The 21,864-nt window shown below is 43.2% G+C and overlaps 1 protein-coding gene across 5 annotated transcripts in view; it reads right to left on the reverse strand.

Moving 5' to 3' along the window:
* The window catches only part of DENND5B (DENN domain containing 5B), a 181,890-nt gene that overhangs the window by 56,326 nt on the left and 103,700 nt on the right, over positions 1–21,864 (reverse strand). For all 5 annotated transcript variants that reach the window (XM_054988150.1, XM_054988149.1, XM_054988147.1 and 2 more), the window contains 3 exons: positions 17,305–17,414; positions 8,789–9,455; positions 1,542–1,729 (listed from right to left, as the gene is read on the reverse strand). In XM_054988150.1, coding sequence (XP_054844125.1) covers positions 1,542–1,729; positions 8,789–9,455; positions 17,305–17,414 — 965 coding nt within the window. The remainder of the gene's footprint in view (positions 1–1,541; positions 1,730–8,788; positions 9,456–17,304; positions 17,415–21,864) is intronic.

The raw sequence follows: 21,864 nt of genomic DNA on the forward strand, positions 1-21,864 counted from the left end.
AGCCCCAACCACAGCAGGCATGTAGCAAGGCAGCCCTAGGTATGTCAGTTTGCTGGCCAGCTTACCTGGATGCGTGGCCTTGCCCTGGTGTGCCAGGTACAGGGAAGGGGGAAGAGACTGAGGACAGCAGGGGGATAGCTGGAAGAAAACTGCAGTGGTGGGGCTGGACAGACTTGGGTCAGGTTGCCATCTTTCTTTTGAGAAAGGCAGAGAGAGCAGGAGGAAAGTGAGGGCAGCACTGCACCCCCAGACACGCAGCCACGGCCATGCTGCCATCTGTAGCATGAGAGGGGGGAACCAGGCAAACAGGCAGCAGGGGCAGTAATGGTTAGGAGGAGGGCTGAGGGACAATCCATTGCTCCACCCCACCCCACCCCACCCCACATACCAGGACAAGCCTCCAGGTGAGCTGGCTGGCCAGCAAGCTCACCAACTTAGGGCTACCTCACTGCGAGCCTGTTCTGCTTGGGGCTTCATGGCACCTTGTTCAACAACTACAAATCAATGGCACATGTTTATGGAATAGATCTTACCATGTGAAGTAAAGGAACAGATGTAAAAGCAATGATTACCACTCATAATAAACCAAGCCGCTGGAGATAACCATGCTAGCATTCAGGACAAACTGGAATACCACAAGCACGATAAACATTAGTTGGACTTGGCAGTGCAGATGAGCTTGGCAGCAGGCATGGTCCTTACAGTCAGTGGTACAACTCTGGTCATGGAAATACACTCTCTGTATACCACCAGAGTCATAATTACAATGAAAACCTTCCAGGATACTCATTCATGGAGACATTGGACAGTTACTACTCATGTTATAACTGCCCCCAAAGCTGTCCTCTATGAAGGTCTAATGAGTAATAATGTAGTTTTTGGGGCACTTATAGTCCACTTGTCCAGAACAATGGTGGGAGCAGCTCAGCTCTGCTGTTTAAGAGAACATACTTCACTTAGATTACTTGTGCTAGCAGGGAAATACCCCACCCTGCAACTACTGGGATCTTGCGCTGGATCTAGCCAGTTTTTTCTACTCAATCCCCTCTTCTACAGCCTCAACTTGACCGTGTAGATCTCATGATTCCCAGCAAAGCCTTTTTTGGTGGTCAAAAAGAACCCCCTCCCCTTCACTTTTCACTAGCATAGAAGGTGATTCGATCCAACCCAAACTCTAGTTGTCGACCCCCTCGGATATAACAGGGGGGGGAAATATTATTTGAACAGGGCCTAGATGTTACTTTTCACTACGTTTACCCTTCCGCTGCACGGGGCCTAACACTTTCCCAGTGGGATGCTCTGCTCTGAGCAACAAGAAAACAAAAGGCTGTTTCGGCCCGGAAACTATATGCTTAACACAGAGAACCTACGGTTCTGACTGCTCCCAAACTCAAGTAAGTAGGCAGAGAGACCAGAAGCACACACACTGTGCCTGTGTAATTCAATTCTTAAGTTTAGGAAAAGGGAAAAGAAAATACCCTAATTCCAGAAGCCAAAATTCAGCACCGCAAACAATCTTAAGGATCAGCTGCTTAATTCACCTCTTGGGGAAGTTCCAGTTTGGAACGATCTGTTCCTTCCTTGGACTGCAGACCCATCAAGTAAGGTACAGGCGCATCAAGAAAATGCAAGAGAGAAGCGGGGAGGATGGGGACGTACACATGTTGCCACTGAAATGGGAACAGCAGCGTGGTGATCCCTTCTGCAACCGTCATCAGGCGCTGGTAGTCTAAACAGAGAACATGAACTGAATTACTGTATCATCGAATTAACCCGCCCCCCCACCCCCCCCCCACAACATTTCAGCATCAAACAGATGGCAAAAGCACAGCAATCCCTAAACCCACAGGACACTTTTTATAGTTATTCATCAGCTTGATTTAATATGTAGCGCGATTTCATTGCCTGTTGAAAACGTATTAAAATATTAACGCCAGCACTACTGCACAAATAAAGCTATGAAATTTTAACCAGACACATTTTCGCTAAGATATAAAATTTTAAAAGCGAGTTTAAAGATAAACACGGAGAACAGCAGCGTAAAATTATGTACACTGATTTGCTGAATTGCCGGAGGAATGGAGATACGTAAGTGGAGCAAAGCCCATACCTGACTCAAATTCTCTGCTATCCTGTCAGTGTTTTATTACTGTGTACTGAATTTGCTTCCAGTGAGCTAAGTACAACACCACTGACGATACAACTGTAATTTTAAAGGGTTTCTTTGGAAAAGCTTCTGGCATTGTCAAACGATGGCAACCAGTTTGGCTCACAATAATTCCTTCACTAGCAGGGAGCATAAAAATCCAAAGATGGCCTTACCAAGTTTAGGACAGGATTTGATACTCTTGGCTTGCTTCCTGGTTTTATCTACCAGGAAGAACTTTCCGCTAAGCATCTGCTCAAGGCAGAAGAAAGTGGAAGACACCTTCTTCCCTTTCTCAGTGGCAGTGGTGTGCATTTTTATGCTACTAAAGAGCAGCAAGGATAAAATCCGGCCTGGCATGATAGGAAGTTAAGACAAGCATCAGATAATAGTCTAAGACAAAAAATAGGTTTGAATCGGCTCAGATCGGCCTGGAACGGGCTGCTGCAATGCATGGGAGTGCTCCTACACTCCACAGCGGCCCGTTGCAGGCCAATTCGGGCCCGATCTGGGCTGGATCAGGTCTGCAGGAGCACACTGCGCCTCCCATGAGTGTGCCCTGGGAGGCGCATGCCTCCCCCGCTGGCCAGGTAAGCAGAGCTGGGGGGTGGAGGGGGGCAGGGGATCCTCCACCCCCAGAGGGGGACTGGCAACTGTATTTGAGGAAACAGTGGTGGCTTTGTTCAGAGACCCAACTGGCAACAGGATGATGAAGAATCGGTTAAAGAGACAACGGACTCCACCATTCCCATGAGGAAGGCATCAAAAAAGCTGTCTTGGCATCGTCTCATTCTGAAGCCTAATGAGAAGGTTATTATTTTTTTTAAAGAGAAGATGAACATACAAGATTTTCACCATTAAAAATAAAAGATTCTGAAAATGGTGTGCCTTGGGATTACAAGTAGCCACAGGTGACACAGTCGTTTATCAGTTACAGCTATTATTTTACAAAAGGTAGAGTTGTTATATCCGTATTGCCAGTAAATTGGCTAACGACTGATCTCTCCAGAATAGAAACTGGCTGACAACCAGTGTAGTGTAGTGGTTAGAGTGTCAAACCAGTATCTGGGAGAACCCAGCCCAACACTGCTATGGGAGCTTGCTCGGTGAGGTTGGACCAGTCCCACACTCTCAGCCGGACCTACTTCACAGGGTTTTTTGTGAGGATAAAGTGTAAGAAGGGAGAATGATCTAAGCTGCTTTGGATCCCCACTGGGGAGAAAGGTGGAGTGTGTGAAGTAAATGAGAGTCAGTGTGGTGTAGTAGTTAGAGTCTTAGACTAGGATCTAATCCTTGCTTTGCCATGATAATGTGCTGGGTGACCTTGGGCCAGGCACACACCGTCAGCCTAACCTACCCCACAGAGTTGCTGTGAGGAGAAAATGGAAGAGAGTAAAACAATGTAAGCCACTATAGGACCCTACTGGGAAAAGGCAGGGTAAAATGAAGTAAATAAACACATAAATAATCAATATCTCTATATAGTGTACACACAAACCAATATATATATATATATATCAGTTTAAACACCAACACAGTAATGTCATATGCCATTTCCCAAAGGCGATCAGCAGTCTGACTTCCAAAATACATGGTCTCTGCCTCCAGTTCAAAGGAGAAATTAGAATACAGCAAGAGCTATCCTCATATCTGCTATGTAGAGGAAGAAGCAATTTCTCAAGCAATTAAGTCCCGACCATACAGAGCTTTATTGAGGTCTTCAGCACCTAATTTTAATGGGAAGCCACCACTGTAAGACATTCTGGAATTGCTTCTAAAGCTTGGGAAAATATGGGTCAAACACACACATGCACACACAAACATTTTTATGCTGTGTTTCGCTAAATATATTGCTTCCTTTACCTCTCCAGAGTTAATGGGAAAAATAAAAACCAGAGCCACTTCAAGTACATTAAGCATTTTTACGGCTTATCTATGGTAGAGTCTATTGCCAACCATTTAGCATAAAAATCAGTTTGATCTTTATTCATCCAGGAATTTAAAAAAAAATGCAAGGGGGGATACTCTCTCACTATCAGTACAAAGAAGCTTGCAAAGCAGGGCAACTGCCTGCAGAAAACAAATACTGTTAATAAGGGCAAAGAGGCAATTTCATTATCTCAACCATTGGAGAGACATGAACATTAATAATGTAAACAACCACCTTAATTTTCTGCACGCTGAGAGAAAGGACTATAATTTCTTTCTCCCTCACACTTAACTTTCTCTCTCTCGCTCTCTCTCATTTTCATTTTAGGATTTAAAATAGCTTTGTGGCCACAAGTAGCTTTTGTAGAAGTCCATGGCCACCATGGTGATTTGGGGAGTGGGTGGAGATTTGATTAAAAATAAGTAGCACTGGTTACAATATTCAAATCGGGGGCTGGCTGTTTAAAAAACAATAAAGGGGGATGCAGCATTAGCTTGCAACCTGTTCATAAACATACTCAGCACTAGATGCCCTTCCATGTCCCTACGATAAAGTTCTGGAAAGAATATATGCTAGGCTATATGCTAGACTGCCAGAATATTGTCTCCTTTACAGCATAAGGTGTAAAGGGCTTAGGACTGAAGATGATCATTTGGTATTTCAAAATGGCCTCTCAGCTTTCAAGCTCTTCCTTTTCTTGGTCTACATATCCCTCAAGCTCCAAGTTTATTCAAGTTTAACAGCCCATAGGCCATACACTATAAAACAATTTTAGGAATTAAAAATCACAGTAAAACAAAAGTTTACCATGTCTACAATGTAGCTTTTGCAAAGTCTACTCACAAGCAGAGCTTTTTTTCTGGGGAAAGAGGTGAGGGAACTCTCACCTGGGGCAACTCCCGGGAGGAGGTGGCACCCCTGTAACTACATGTGCGCGCGCACAGCGCACACGCATTCCTGGGACTGTGCGATGACATCACTTTTGGGAAGTGACATCATCATGCAGGCCGTGGCCGCCCTGGGAGTGCTCCCATACTCCACAGGGAGCCCTATTTGGCCCAGATCTTGCTGAATTCGGCTTGGATCAGGCCTGAATTGGCCTGGAACGGGCCATTGCAGCACAGGGGAGCACTCCCTCACCTGGCAGCAGCCCAATCGAAGCCGCTTTGGGCCCAAATTAGACTGAATTGGGCCCAAAAGGGCTGGATTGGGCCTAAATCAGCCTGGATTGGTTGCTGCCGCACTGGAGAGCACTACCCCACCCAGCAGCGGTCAAATCCTGGCTGTTTTGGGTCCAATCCTGGTTGTTTAGGGCCCAAAATGGCCCAGATTGGGCCCAACTAAGCCTGGAACGGGCTTCTGCCGCATGGGAGAGCACTGCCCCCCCCAGGCAGCAGCCTGATCCTTGCCATTTCAGGCCTGATCCCGGTCATTTATGCCCCAAATTGGGCCAAAATGGGCCTGAAACAGCCAGGATCAGGCCCAAATCATCCTGGAACGGGGCATTGCCACATGGGAGAGCCCTCCCCCACCCTGCAGCGATCCATACTAGCCCATTTTGGGCCTGATTCAGCCTGGATTGGGCCGCTGCCAAGTGGGGGAGTGCTACCCCGCTCAGCAGTGGCCCGTTCCAAGCCATTCCCCCACCCTCCCACCACGTGTGCTTCCCCCACTCAGGAACAGGCTTACCTTAATGGCCATTTGCTCCAGGGGAACTGATCTCCATTTGGAGATCAGGAGACAGGGCGACCACACACAGAGAGGTGCCAGAACGCTGTTCTGGAGCATTCCGGCAGAAAAAAAGCCTTGCCCACATGTAATCTTAATCTTGAAGTGTCAGAAATGGTCGAGTACTTCAGTAACCATTTCCTAAGAAATCTCTGTCTGTTGTATACTTTGGACAGTAGAAAAAAATAGAGGACAATGAATCAATCACTGCCAATGGACAGTCACAAAAGCACTGACCTGGAGGTGTCTTAAGGAAACAGCCCTTCATCTGGACTGTTGGCAGCACACTGCAACATGCAATCATATACAACCATCTCAATTTTGGAACTCCCAGCATATTAAGACAGTGTGGTGGATCAGACTAGGTAGAGTACTAAATTCCCAGATGGCGCAGGGAACATTTTTGTGCAGCATCTTTTTGGAGGGAGTCCCAGTCCTCCTTAAGCAGCTTCTTTATAAGTAATGCTCATCTGTCAGTTAAATTCCTTGAATCTCATGAACCTAGTCTTTTTATTTCCATATCCACAGTTCCATTCCATTTTGACCAACAGCATTCATGGGCTGCTGATATGGTGAAAACTGGGAGATCTTCAGAATTTTAGCAGTCTGTACTTAAAGCTGACTATAGCTTTCCAGATCAATATTGAAATGTTTGGAAGGCCCAGTTCGAGTTGTACAACTATGGAAGCTATATATGGTTCACTACGAAGTGCAGGAGCGCACTCAGGGTGGTGCGATGACGTCACCCCCAGGAAGTGACATCGTCGCGCTGCCCCAGAAGCATGCCTGGGAGACCCGTTCCTGCACCTTCTCCGCCCCCCGCCAGCCAGGTAAGTGGTGGCGAGGGGCAGAGGGTGGAAATGGGGGATCCCCCACCCGGCGAAAGGGATCCTTAGTAAGACGGGAGAGTGAAGTTCTGACTACTACAATATTCATGTGGTACAAGACAGAACTTGGCTTCTAGTTTTCATGGAGTCCTTGTTCTTTACAGACGTTGGTCTGTAGGTGTTATAAAAAAGATTCAGAGCAACATCACCTTCTTTCCCCACGCAATCTCTGGGGAATGAAAAAGGGCTCACTTCATTATGAACGCCTCCTCAAGGATGAAGGCCTTCAGTGATGGAAATCTATCAGACTTCTCTATCTCTACTAGTTAAGGACCAAAAATGTAGTACAAAACACGGTCTATCCCTGAGGCAGACAAAACATTGAAAAGTCCTTCATCCATCCAGACCTTTAAATGTATGTTCAGAAAAAGATGACCATGAACTGAGGAAGATTTGCAAGGTAAGGAGAATCCAAATTCTTTCTAAATTGCTTGCAAGCATGCACCCAAAACCGCTTTCCTCATTTCTGCAGAGCTAGCAATTTAATTCACATGTCTCTAGCAGCCATCTTATGCCAGCCCATAGAATTTTGTTACTGCTCCTCAGGAAGTTATCCTCAGAACAGGATTAGTCTTTGAAAATCTACTGGGAATCCCAAAATAAATCATATACTCTTTTTAATAATGAGACAACCTATATTTTAAAAGCAGTTTAACAAAAGCAGGGGGGGGACTTCATGGGAGAAGTGTGTAAGAAAAATATTTTCAAGTTTGTTAGAAAAATATTTTGAGCAGGGTAAATGTACAGTTTATAAATAAACTTCTGTGCAAACGTTCCTGTTCTCCTAAAGACTTATCTTTGCAAACCAGTACAGACATTGGAATGTATCCTACTACCATTCTTCTAATGGAAGTGAATCTTTCTCCATCTTCCACTTCACACAACACCCCATGTGACCTGCAAAGAGACACTGTTGGGGGGCAAATGTACACTTACAACAAAATCCAGATGGGTTGGGTGATTGCGCTGAGGGGGCAATCAGGTGAAAATACCCCCATCTCTGTCAATGGACTATCTGGATCACACAGCCCATTGCATTCTGCACTGACCATACCATCATCTTCTGTTCCAGATTAAATTTATAACAGCAGATCGAGCCAGATAAAGATGCTTAGTTCTAAAATGATTAAACTCATGATTATGAAATCTCAGTTTTGTAATCTGTCACCTAAAGCTTTATCATAATTCACAGAAGGAATATTTCAGGTAGGTAGCCATTTGCAGCCATCTGCAGTATAACAGCAGGATCTGAGTCCAGTAGCACCTTAGAGACTATCAAGATTGTTAGTTAGGTGGGTAGACATGTTGGTCTGCAGTAGAACAGGAGGATCCGAGTCCAGTGGTGCCTCAGAGACCAACAAAATTTTCAGATTAAAAGCTTTCCGTAATCAAACCTCCCTTCTTCAGATACCACACAAGGAATTATTCAAGAACTCTAATTTGATTGGCCAGCTCAGAACTCTTAGGAAAGAAGAAATCAGTAGAGGTATAGTTCTCATGCCCCTTTTGTTATCAGTAGATTTCAGTGCATTAAATGAATCAACTTATATTACTTTGTAAGAAGGCCAAAAACAGAAAGCACAATAAAGAAATGCCTTAGTGGCAACATGAAGCCACTACCTAAATTTTTTAGCATTTTTTAGAAAATTTTCAAATTTTCTCTATAGAATAAGATACAGCTTTCCCTCTTTTTGCATGTAATGATAATATCCAAATACCAGCGACTCTCAAACAAGAACTCAAACTTCAGGACGGCAACCAGTTCTCACAATACTTCCTCCCTCTAAAGTTTGCTTACTTGTTCCTGAAAACACAGGTGTTTTTGCCAAACTTTTGCATTCTCATTTACCCATCAGTTGTTTTAAAGTACTGGTTTGTAGTAATTTTTGGAAATTTCATCACAGTTGCATTGCAGTCCTTTCAAGTGTGAACAGACATACAATCAAATAGCATTCTGACTTAGAGGAATCCTAAGACATGAAAAATAAACCGTGTTTCTAGATGGGTCCACAACCTACCTATTGCACTATTATTTGTTAACAACATACCATCATTTTAGGAGGGAGTCAACAAACAGGTAAGGAGCACTCCACTTACCTTGAGAATAAAGGAGGATCTGCATTTCTAGGAGGACACACGTAAACACCTGGATGAGGTTCTCCAAGCCCAGCAGTTCAAAAGCCTCCCGGAGAGGGTAATCAGACAACGGGAGCTCATTCGGCCCAGGTCTCTGGCAAACGATAGGCTCATACACCCCATAGAATTTTAGTGACCTTCCTGGGGGCGGAAGGGGCACTTCATAAAGAATGTTATGGATGTAGCTCTCCAGAGGTAAAGGTGGGGGTTGCTGAGAAGTGACCGCCTTGTAAAGCTGGATGAGGAATTTCTTGCAGGCTTGCATGAAGGGCAGAGGGGCAATGAGGCAAATCGACTTGGAGACATAGAGTGTGTCCCTGTTGATGTCGTATGAGTTGTAGCGCTGCATCTTTGCAAGCGACGTGGAGTCTCCTTCGTCAAGACTGCTCGCCAGTGAGTCCATGCTACATGACGACGAGGCGCAGACGCTGCTGCACTGCTCTGCGTTGTGCATCTGATAAAGTGTCTGCATGGCTGTGCAGATTTGCTTGCTTGTGACTTCCTCGTAGAAGGTGAGCACAAATCCATAAGTACGAGAACCATCTTCCCTGGTAATAATGAATGAGTGGAACTGGGGATCTCTGTTATCTGTTTGAGTCCTGAAGGATAGTCCTTTGGGCATACATAACTGCAGGTGGATGAAGGAGAAAACATAAGTCAGTAGTAGCCAATAACTTCAGTGAGTCTGATTCCCTAGAGCAGGAGTCCCCAATCTTTTGGAGCCTGCAAGTGACTTTCAGATTTTGAGATCACTACCCCAAAATGACTGCCGCAGGAGGCTGAGTCAAACCCAAAATGGCTGCCTCAGGAAGTGGACCCAGATGGAATATCGCACTCCTAGAAAGAAGGATAACCTGAGGGGAATACGGAACTACATACTGACTCTGGAAAGCCCAGGTGCATACCAGCCCTTCTCATTCTCCAGTGGAAAATTCTTTCATTTGAATAAAGACAGCCAATGACAAGCCCTGCCTTACAATGGCCCTGCCCACTTTCTAAAAAGCTTGGTGGGCAACAAGGGAAGTGCTGGCGAGTGCCATGGCACCCATGGGCACCACATTAGGTAACCCTCTCTTGTACAAACTCCAATGAAATGCTCAAGAGCATGCAGCATTGGCATAGTTCTCATTTGTTTTCATCAAGCTTTGCACAGGAAATGCCCCAACAGATTGTGCTCGCAGTGATAATCAACAAGAAATGAGGAAAGGGGTTGGAGTAGCCATCCTCTTAAATCATTTAATTAAAATCTGCACTCTTAAAAGTGAGATTCCCCAAGCTCTAAAGGAAAATGCATTTTTACCAAACCAACAGAAAGACTCCGTAAATCGCTGCCACTGCCCTATAATAATAAAACTGTTCATACATTTATTTAAAGCTTCACACATTCAGCTGCAAGAATTTCAAAGAAGTTAACAGAAATTTCCTTTCCTGAGCAACTACTATGGATTACACCCAATTAAAAAGGAAACAGAATTCCACAGTAAAGTGCTGCTCTTCAGCAAGAGAAAGTCAAAATCAAGTGCACCAGTTATCATTAGTAAAAAACCAAGGCTTTATCAACATTCCTCAGGACACTTAATAGCAGTAACTATATAAACTACAAATAAATTTATTACTTGTAAATTGGTGGGGTGGATGAAGCACATCTGTATTCAGCAACCAACAGTGTAAAGAGCTAATAATGTGTTCATACACTTTTCTTGGAAGCTATACCCTGAAACATTGGTGCAACATTTTGTGTATGTTCCTTATTAATTTATTCATTAAAAGGGGGGAATCAAAACATGCACTCAAGTTTTGTAATGCAATATAAAGTTAGCTAAAATTTTGGAGAGATTTGTATCCTACTTTTTCTGATACACAGAACGTTCAGTGTTCAAAAGTCCTTCACATACATTACCTTTTTGTAATTTTTACAACAGCCCTATAAAAAGGTAGGTCTCTGTTATTACAGCCATAATACAATTTGCTGGGTGGTGGTGAGGAGCAAGGTCAAAAGAGGATGACTTGATTTAGACCAGCTAATGAGGTTCTGACAAAGCTGACATTCAAGCCTGACAGCTCCTGACCCATACCTCTTACAGGGTGCCATGCCCCATCTGCTCTCTAAAGCACAAGAGGGTTCAGCGTCATTGTCAACAAAGCCAACCCAGTTCCTTCACCGTTAGAGTAAAGGAGTGTACAATAAACTATGCTGCTTCAGTGTTCCAAAAAAGACTTCAGGTCACTCATAGAACTGGAAAAAATGCTAAACACCTAGTGATGTAAGCTTCCAGAAACACAGAATATATGTTCTTTCAGCATGTGCAATACATTAAAAAAAAATCTGACAGGCTCCTGAAAATCTGAACTTTACTTCCAAGGCAGTTTTTCGACTGTTCTGGTAGCAAGTGATGAGCATCAAAGAATACACATTAAAATACCTTGCACACGACCAAAGGTGTATCCTTCAGAAGTCCTGGAGTAAAAGGTATGACCTTTGCTGCCATCTAAAGGATACCTATGGACTGTAAAGCCCTTTTACTGGTTGGAGAGGCAGTCAAGGAGAACTAAGGAAGGAATCAATTGCCCACACTCTGTGTGCAGTTTTGCTCCTGGATGTCAAACAGATACGTGCTGGGGAGAGAGAAATTAACTTACAGGAGAGGTAGCCAAACAAACAGCAGATCCAGGCTAGATGCTCTGCAAACAACTGACACTTCAGATTGCAGAGTAATGCTACCCCAAGGGGGGGGATTCTTTCTTAGCTCAGGGTCTTGGCCAATGTGCAATTTTAGCCACACCAAACAACTTGGGCATATCCATTTTTTAACCTTTTCCTTTGAATAGCAGACCTGCCTCCAGCCACCCAAAGTACCACTTTTGAAAGTCCACTCAATTTTAAGAGTGCTTCATTAAATGGGGTTTGAGAAACAAGAGTTGAACCATGGTTAGATTCCAACTATATCAGCAACAAAAGGTGGGCAGGGAATTTACTTTATTTGAAGGAGCATTCTGTTATGCAATACCCAGCCTGCAGCCTAGAGCAGTTAAGACAGCAATAGGTATGCCATCTGATCTTCTGTGTTTGTAGACCGAGCCCCAGAGCAAAAATGTATCATCTACCTAGCATATTTTTATCCCATTCTTCATTAAGCATCTCAGGGTGGTATCTGTGGTTCTCCCTTTATCCTCAACAACCCTGTGCCATAGATTGAACTGAGAGACAGTGACGGGCCGAAGGTCATACAGTGAGTTTCATGCCCAAATAAGAATTTTAACTCAAGTTTCCCAGGTCCCTAGTTTGACACTCTCTGTACCGGCTCAACAACTAGACTCGAAGAGTCAGAGTTGTGCATCTAAACTGAATCTGCTTATTTTTGGATTTTATAAACTGTATTATAACAAAAATCTACATCAGCACTATATAGAAAGGGGAGGGGCCGAAATACAATATTGAAAATGTGCAGATATGGCATATAGAATCCTTCCACTCACACACTCTAGCTTATGATTTCCCCAAACCATAAATTTGCTACCATTTAATTTAGGCCTTCGTTTCTTGGCCTCTTTTATCGTTATGTCAGAAGTAATTATCTATACCACTCTGGGGCAAGAGGAAGGGGAGAGATTTCTGAGAAGGACCTGAATAAGGAATTCTAAATCACAGGGCCATCATAACAACAATTAAAATGGTAACTAACAGTGCAATCCTATGGAGAGTTACTCCAGTCTAAGCCCATTGACTTCAATGGGCTTAGACTGGAGTAACTCTCCATAGGATTGTACTATAAGTGTATGTAAGAGAGTCAGCCATTTAGAAGGTTACTGTAGTCAAGTCAGATAAATCAAGCAAAAAACATTTCACCAAAGTTAACAGACATGATCTTATCTGGAATCAGAGGGAGAGAGAACAGTATAATCCTAGAAGAGCTCCACCCTTCTAAGCCCACTGACTTAAATGGCCAGAAGGGTACAACTCTGTTTAAAATTAAATCTTGACTGTTTATAGGACGTCTAATGCAATTCTGTTAGCGCCAGAATCTGAATATGACCTGAAGAGTAAGAAAACATATGTTCAGATCCCAGTACTGTCAGACCAATGAATCATCCATACCAAGTCCTCAAAGTCCCTTTTAAAGTGTATCCACAGACTAATTAAATGGCTCAGCGAATCAATAGCACTGTTTGATTTAATTTAACTGATGGACTTGTTTGACGTAAATCATCAAACTGCAGCACAGGTCAAGTTTTGGATGGCAGCCACTCTTTGGTTCAAAATGTTTCTATGTGGATGGAGGTGGTATCAGTAAGCACTCCATCAGTGTTAACAAGGGAAGATTACCCAGTATAGGAACCAAAAATACTAGTATCCCAGGCCAGTAGTCTGTTAAAGCGTTTCCTATTTCTGAAATTAAAACATGTTATTAAAAGGGCATCATTTCAAACAGCCGGAAGGCTACAATAGAATCTACAAATGGACTCCTCAACCGTTTTAAACCTGCAGGCACCTTTGGATGCAACCACAAAATGGCTGTCCCTAGAGGTGGAGTCCACCACAAAATGTCAGAGAGGAAGGTTATGCATAAATCTAATAGAAGCTCTTCAACATTTCATGCAGAAGCTCTGATTAACAGGATGCATTTTTAAATGAACATATTGTTTTAAACCATTTTCTTGCATATTCTCAGCTAACCTTCAGTCACACAGTGAAGACCCTTATGCTGCTGCTGAAGCAACTTTTAAACAATCTGAAAAGCCAATCAGATCTCCAGTGGCCAATCAGAAGCTCTGCTGGGCAAAACCCCCACCTACTTTCTAAAAACGCTTGGCGGGTGACAGGAAAGATGCTCGTGGTTGCCACGGTGCCCAGGTGTTCTATGTTAGGGGCCCCTTAGCTAAAGTGTAACTGCAACATGACAGTTACACACACAGAGAATGGATCCGATAGCCCTCTTATCCATTGGTGTTAATACCACTCATTGTTTTCTGTGGACAAAAAGATGTCCTCCCCATACACTCTGACTTTCTCACCCTTCCCTTCCTGCTGCAGCCCAAATAATGATCATTTGCGCCTGCAGTAGAAAGGAGGAAACAAGAAAATCATGCTCTACAGGTGGACAGTTCTCTCTCTCCCTCCCCCTGGGAAATGTTCTGTTAAGATCCATCCAATTGGTGCAACAAATTGTCTGAAGCTACATGATGCAGAAGCTAAGTAGGTCTAGCACTAAGCATGGTCCAGGTAGAAGATAGCCTGGGAGCCATATGATTTGGTGATGGCGTTGCACAACTAAGCTCAAATAGGCTGGTGCCTGTTAATGGATGGCAGTATACCCTGATTCCTGACATACGTCTGGGGTACATGGAAATCTCTGTGTCTTATGTTGAAGTTGCTGCAGGTGGATGCGCTTGTTCAACAGCGCATATAACCGTGACTGCAACCCATGTTAGTAAAGTAATGGAATGATGGAAGGTAAATAGTCTTTATTTTTAGGGGAAGAATTTTTGCACTTTTACCCAATGCTGCCTTCGTTTATAGATCTTAAAAAGTCAAAAGCAGTATTCTTTCAAGTTACAGTCAGATCTTAAAAATGTAATGTGGAAAGGTATGATACATGCATTCTTCCAAGGCCATAAAAGCTAAACGCAGCACTAAGGAGAAGCAGCAGCTCTAGCACACCTGTATCTTCCTATCTGTCAGTGTGTTGCCCATGACCTGTGCGTGTGGCATCTTGCACAGCTGAAGTAAGAACTCTTAACAGCTACAGTTTGCATAAAAGCCCTCCCCATAATGAACTAGATATTCCAGGTGCCATTTGCATTTTTTAACATGCAGCAAAACAGACTGTTCAATGAACTGTGCATCCTCCTCCAAGGATGATAACCTATTTCTAATTGTATAAAAACAGGCCCATCCGCACCCACCCCCCAACAGAGAATGACAAGACTGTTATCAACAAGGCCAGCAAATGCCTCTGGTTATTGTTAGAAGAAAACTGTTATTTCAAGTAAGTCTATTTCCAGTGACAATGTTTTTCAAAGACGACCGGGACATCTAGTCACAAAAATTGTGGTCGTTAGTATGGGAACATGTGCAGCACCATTAAAGCAACAGTACCTGACTTGGTTCTGCTAAGGATTTTAGATGAGCGTGCAAATTTTCACATCAGTTAATAGGAACAGAACTTCTATGGTTGCAGGGTTATGTGGCTGATGTTTAATTGTTCCCTCGGAGAATAATAATCCATTTTATACAGCATGAAATGATTTTGCGATGTTGAATCCTAACAGTGATTGGTGGTGCTGGCCTAATGTCACGGTGGAGCACTGCACGCAAAAGGCTCTCTAGTTACTGTTGGCTAAACTGCTCTAAATCTGGGCATGGAAGACATATAAGGCTTCCCCATCAACTCTAGTCTGCGAATCAATGACTCTCAAATGTGTCTTCTTTTCATCAAACGTGGATTCCTTTGCTCAGCAACATTTTGGTGAATTTTCAATAACAATAATATTCGATTTATAGACGGCCCTTCAGGACAACTTAACACCCACTCAGAGCCATTTACAAAGTGTGTTATTATTATCCTCATGACAAATACCCTGTGAGGCAAGTGGGGCTGAGAGAGCTGCAACAGAGCTGTAGCTGACCCAAGGTCACCCAGCTGGCTTCAAGTGGCGGAGTGGGGAATCAAACCCAGTTCTCCAGATTAGAGTCCTGCCGCTCTTAACCAATACACCAAACTGGCTCTGGTTCCAGCTTTATTGACTCAATTGGCTGAAAGCGTCACTATTTACAGCCGTGTTTCACTTCTAAGTATACTCTCAAAGTAGGTTAAATACAATCACAAAATACTATCAACATAGCAGGAACACTTAAAAACGAACATTATAGCCCATCTAATGGAGCGAAGAAGATAGGAAAATGGAGGAGCTTAGGAAGAGCAAATTTAAGGAGTCTGTAGTCAAAAGCAACGTGAGAGGAAGGGGAACAGTAACAGGCAAAATGACTGTCTACCTTGGAGTTGGCAACTCTCAGTTTGCTACCCCTCAGGAGCAACTTGGGGAGGAGCCTGGGGAGGGCTGGTGTCACAAAGGCCATGACATCATTTCTAGTTGACTGGGTGGAAAGAAGGCTAGGATTTCCCCAAATCTCTATGGTAATGTTGGTGCTGCAATATCCCTTCTGCCTGCTCAACTGGAAGTGATGTTGCTGCAGCATACAGTTATTTCTCCCCCACACCACCAAATTTCCCTCCTGCTGTCCCACAGAGTAGGGTGTTAGCTGAACCACAGGGGATGGGAGATTGCTGCATCGGGCATCCATGCATTGTGCAACCTCATAAGGCTAACCTTATTCCTGTGATGTGGTGAGAAAGTTCAAGAGCAGATACTGATTTGAACTAGCCAGCCCAATCTTGAGTTGTAATGTATTTATTTAAAAAATTTTAATCTACCTTTTCCCCTATTCAAATACAAAGGCCCTAAGACAACTTACATAAACAACCAGATTAATACTCACAATCTGTGTCATCAACATACAAGATCACCACAAAGTGATGACAAGTTACCACCGCTCACAAATCATCCACACACAATTAACCAAAAACCTCTGTAACGTATGATGAATACAGACATTTGGGCTTTTCTGTTTACCAGGTGGTAGTAAACATTTACAAAACACAGTTCAGTTTGTAAAATGCTTCTATCCAACAGCATTTGTCATTTTACATAATAGCAACATTCGTCACTGATGTCACGGCATTGACATGAAATTACTCTCCTCCTAAGCTGTAACTTACATTGTGCATATAAGACAACAAATAAGGAGTATTGTAGTATTGCTAAATCAGTCATACAAGATATAACAGAAAGCACATAGCCATAATCTAAATTTAAAACAAGTGGAGAAAAATACAAACTTTAAAACACTTGACATTAATTCTGAGCCACAAGCTCCAAGAGGCAATCAGAAACTATTGCTTTCAGCATGTTCTATCAACAGTGTTTAATAAATGCAATTTGAAATATGTGCTTCAAAAACAGACACTTAAAAAGTTTTTTTTACCGATTAGACAAGATGTTTACCGTAATGAGAAATATTAACAGCTCTTCACTTTCCCCAGAGATCCTAAATGCCAACAAGGTAACTGAGATTAGCATAATAATTTACAAGATTTTCTTCTTAAGAGATTTAAATGAACACTTCAATTCAGCAGCAATCCAAACACACTTTCTGGGAAGTTCGTTCAACTGAACTTTATGTGACTATTTCAAGCAAATAGTATCACACTGCAAATTAATGTATGATCTTTGTTTATTAGAAATTTTTTTAAAAAACCTAGTTGACAATCACAGAATTTCAAGTTGGCAGCCTATTAAGCTGGCAACCCATTCCCTCCAAATTTCATACTACACCTCTGGGTGATGGGAGGAGAGGAAGAAAGAGTTTGTGCGGACAGGAGTAATCTGTTCTCATAATAATTTTTTTCCCTACATACCATGTTGACTGCATCTTGATCGAAAGGGTTCCATTCTATGTTTTGGGGATAGTGTGCCAAGACCTTAGACTTGAATGTTCTTCTTAAGGGACTCTGGTCAAAATTTTCTCCTGCAACAGATTAAAAAGAAACAACCACTGTTATCAAGACAACAACATTTTCAAAGCAAACTCTGGTCAGAGAAAAGAAAACAGAAGAAAAAGATCTTTTCACTTGCAGCTCCTCTCCTCCTTCTTAAAAGGAATTGTAAAGGATATGCACATTAACAATCCAATACTTTCATTCTTCCAACGTAGTTGGACCAAAACCTCTCTATGGACTCTTGAAGAACTGGCCCCACTGAGATGCTGTATCTTCCGGTTTAAACCAACAGTGATGTCATCGGGAATGCAGAGCCTGTGTGCAGCCTGCTCTGGCCTGCCACTGCCACTGCTCACCTTTGTCCCCTCCCCGCACTGGCCAAGTGGGCAGTGGGAGGGGCAGCTGGGGGCGTGGGACCTGGCAGCCCTACTACGTTGCCATGACCCTTCTGCCTCCATTTTCTTCAGCACTAGTCTCTACTTCCGGTCTGTGATCAGGCTCCCTGCTCTACGAAACTCAAGAAGGTCTGACAAATCTTCTCTGGGAGTTATTCTGGAAGGTATCTGCAGGATAAGGAGCAAAGCAGGAGAAGACTACCTTATGCTATTGAAATTTTAGCCCATGAACTTCAACGGCTAACTTATTTTTTTATTTAGAAAAAAAGTTGTGCCACTTCTCTAGGGAACCAGCACAAGGCCGCTTAAAAAATAAAACCGAATAGAAACCTAAAACATTCAACTAATATTCAGAACTGGAAAATGCCCCCAGTGCATAAAATCAGTCAGGATTAAGCAGCTTAAAGTAACACTTTTTTAGACTAAAGGCATGCTGTAAAATGGTGTTTAAAAAACCCAACCACTTAATTAAAAGCTTGAACAAAAACATTTTGGCCCAGCAGCTAAAAGAGAACAACATAAGCAGCAGGTAAGCCTCAAGAGGAAGGGCATTCCATAATTAAGGTGCCACTACTGAAAATGCCCTGTCTCTGTCTGCCACTGCTTCACCTCTGAAGACAAGAGACACAGAGAGCAAGCCTTGTGAGGCAGATCGTAACTGCTAGGCCAGACAATATGGGAGGAGGTATTCTGTGGAAATGCACAAACAAGAAACCCAGTGAGAGACTGACCTACTTAGGCATGGACAAGTCCTCAACTATTATTCTAAGCATTTTGATCCAATCACGGTGCTCTGTGACTTCAGCATGTAACTTGATTAATTTTACTCCCCAGACACCTTGATCATCTCTAACCTTCCTCTTTTTCCTGCTTTCCTACTGGAAAGCTTCTCCTGGAAACACCTCCTTCCCACCTCAAGCTTCCTGTAAAAGATGCCATCAGATCTATATTGTGTGTGGTTTGACATTCTGGTTTAGGCTTTAAGTTTCTGCAGGCTTAGTTCTGACCTGCTCTGAGGAGAAAATGTACCACGACCTTGGACAGCCTACCACGAAACACCTCCATGCAGTCTAGCAATGCTGATTAAGCAACTGAGCCCTGATTGGCCACTGGCTCATGGGTTAGGCCTGAAATCGTGTCTGCATGGGACACTTCTCTCTCTCTCTCTCTCTCTCTGTTCACTATCTCCCATCAGTATGTGAGAAGAGAGGTTTGCTTCCATGCCCTCCAAGGCATGGACTGGCCTTTCTTGAGCCTGTGGTAAGAATCCCAGTCAATGAGAGAAGCTAGGTAGCTAACTCAGGTAATTTTAGTCAGTCAGTTAGGACCTATTCATCAAAGGTTAATTATTATTTGTTTTATGCTTGCCTATGCTTGTTTGGAGTGGTAACTTCCTGAAACTTTCTTGAATAAACCTTAACATATTTAGACCAGCCTGGGTTCATTCTGCATGCATCCAGAATGAACCCAGAGACTGAAAAGTCTCAACAATATGTCAGAACCCTCCAGGGGGCTTCTAGGAGTCCAAAGTGGCTGTGGTCAGCGCTTGGGGATGGAAGCAGAGGGTCTCTGGTTGTGGCACTTCCCATTGCACCAATCAGAGGACTTGCTTCCAACTTCGCCTATATTTGGATCGCAAGTCTCCCTGTGGAGGGGAAGATCAAACTTTGGTTCCTTTTTTCTTCATCCACTCTTCGTTTTTATTCCAACTTCTGATAGGTTCTTGGAACTGCTCACCTGGATTTTGACTCATTTGCCAAACCCAGTCCCACTCCATATGCTTTCTTCTCAGGATCTCTGTGGATAACTGTTCAGAACTCCTGAGCAGATTCCCCCACTCTGTGCCAAGCAGCCCCTCCATCTGGATCTCCAAGCCCCCAGCTTGCTTTCAGGTCTGAGATCCATTTGGACATCTCCCTTCCCAGCATGGGGCAATAGGCTCTTCAAGATGGTGACCTATTTAACCGTACTGCTCATCCTTAAGACAAGATAACCAATGAATGTGGGTAAATGGTGAAGGACTGCTTACCTTCTGAAATACTTTAGGTTTTATTAACTTTGATGCCAACGGCCTCAAGCAATGCCAACGGCCTCAAGTTTGAGCAGGCTCCCTAACCCTTCTCTGTAGCCTGGTCTCTCGAGTGAAGGTGATGAGGAATCTACCCCTCTACTTGAAAGAGAGCGTGTGTAAAGGGAGGTTTTATTTCTGGTAAATCTATGTCGAATCCTCACTGAAAATCCAGAAGGTGATCTTCATAAAGCCTTCAAACTCTGGAAGTTTGGTTGAACTGAAAACTTTTGAGGATTAGGTCATATAGAGATTAACAAACTGTGGAAAAATTACTGTACAGTCTAGGGTTACCAACCTCCAAGTGGTGGCTGAAGATTTCCCGGAATTACAAATGATCTCCAGATGACAGATCAGTTCTCCTGGAGAAAATGGCTTCTTTGAACTCTGTGGCATTATACCCCACTAAAGACCCTCCCCAATCTCAATCCTCAAACCTCTAGGAATTTCCCAACTGAGAGCTGGCAACCCTACAGGCAACACACTGAATTGGATCCAGGCTCCCATGAATGGAGTGACCTTGTGGAAACACATTTTCCCCACTTTTCACCTTCTGCACCCCTTGAAAAACCATGGAGGGTCAACAGCCCATAAAATAATCTACCATGTCCAGAAAAAAAGATGATGCAAGAAAGGGGAAATACAGATTATCCCCACCCCCTCTCCCCACACACTCATTGGAACAGCACTCAAATTCTACCCAAGCAAGGGCATTTCAGACAATTCCCCTTTCTTGTAACGTTACATGGCATTGGGGGAAGGGGAGGACAAGAATAATCTACAAAGATAGATGTTCTTGTTTATACTTAAGTAAGGCTGAGTTTTCCTATTCAGCCTCATCATGTGCCTTAACATTCCTCACCAGCCATGTATGGTTCTGAAAGACAAAAAAGGGCTATCTACATACACAGTGCTCTGCAGAGAGACGTGGATACCACAAACCAAAAGGCCCCAAATCCCACAATGAATGGTACAGATTATCCTGCAATGTAGAGCGAAATTTATGCTGGTTTATCTTTAGGATGCACATGGAATGCTGGACGGCAGCCAGCATTCTTAAATCCTGAAAACTGTAATATTAGACTAGCTACATTTGTATAAGCCTTGTTCCCCAAAGGCGGCTATAGCTTTTGATATCTACAATGCAAACTGAAATTTTCTAGGCAGTGGAGAAATATACACTTTGAAATGAAAAGCTTTTCCAGAATTCCTGCCATTTTGCTCACTGTTATTTACATCCTTCCTGTATATACTGCAAATCAGGCTTCCACAAATTATAACCCACCAACCCCAACACAGCTCAGCATGGCAGCCTCTCAAGGGGCCACCCCCTCCCACTTAATGCGCCCTATTTCTTGTTGCAAAATGCAAGACACTCTACCCAACATGCAAGTCTTTGGGGACAGGGGTCAGATCGTGACAAAGGAATTTTGATGAAATACAACTCTGCTGAGAAGTATATGGCTCTAGAATCATGTCTGAAATGATAACTTTCCAAATAATTTTTAATTAGAGGTTATAATGCAATTATGAAGCTGATAATCATGCAAAATTGGAGGCAAATGCTTTGTTCAACTTGTAAGTAAAGTGAAAAGAACCTGTTCTATGGAAAACAAATGCTGAGTATATGCTAATATGATCTTCACAAGGTATACAAAGCTGGGTGTTTAACTGCAAGCTCTCAGTACTGTAAATCCTCCCATTATGGCTTTACACTAGGAAGTGAATCACATCCATTGTGGATGCAGTCTAACTTGGAAGGCTTCTTCAGTACTAACATCATATAATCAGGGGAAAGTATTCTGTATTCCAAATAACATTTTTTAAAGAGCCAGTTTGGTGTAGTGGTTAAGAGCGTGGGACTCTAATCTGGAGAACTGGGTTTGATTCCCCTCTCCTCCACTTGAAGCCAGCTGGGTGACCTTGGGCTAGTCACAGCTCTCTGGAGCACTCTCAGCCCTACCCACCTCACAGGGAGATAACAGTAACATACTTTGTGGAGATAATAGTAACATA

Source organism: Eublepharis macularius, chromosome 9 (genome assembly GCF_028583425.1).
Source record: "Eublepharis macularius isolate TG4126 chromosome 9, MPM_Emac_v1.0, whole genome shotgun sequence".
NCBI classification, from domain to species: domain Eukaryota; kingdom Metazoa; phylum Chordata; class Lepidosauria; order Squamata; family Eublepharidae; genus Eublepharis; species Eublepharis macularius.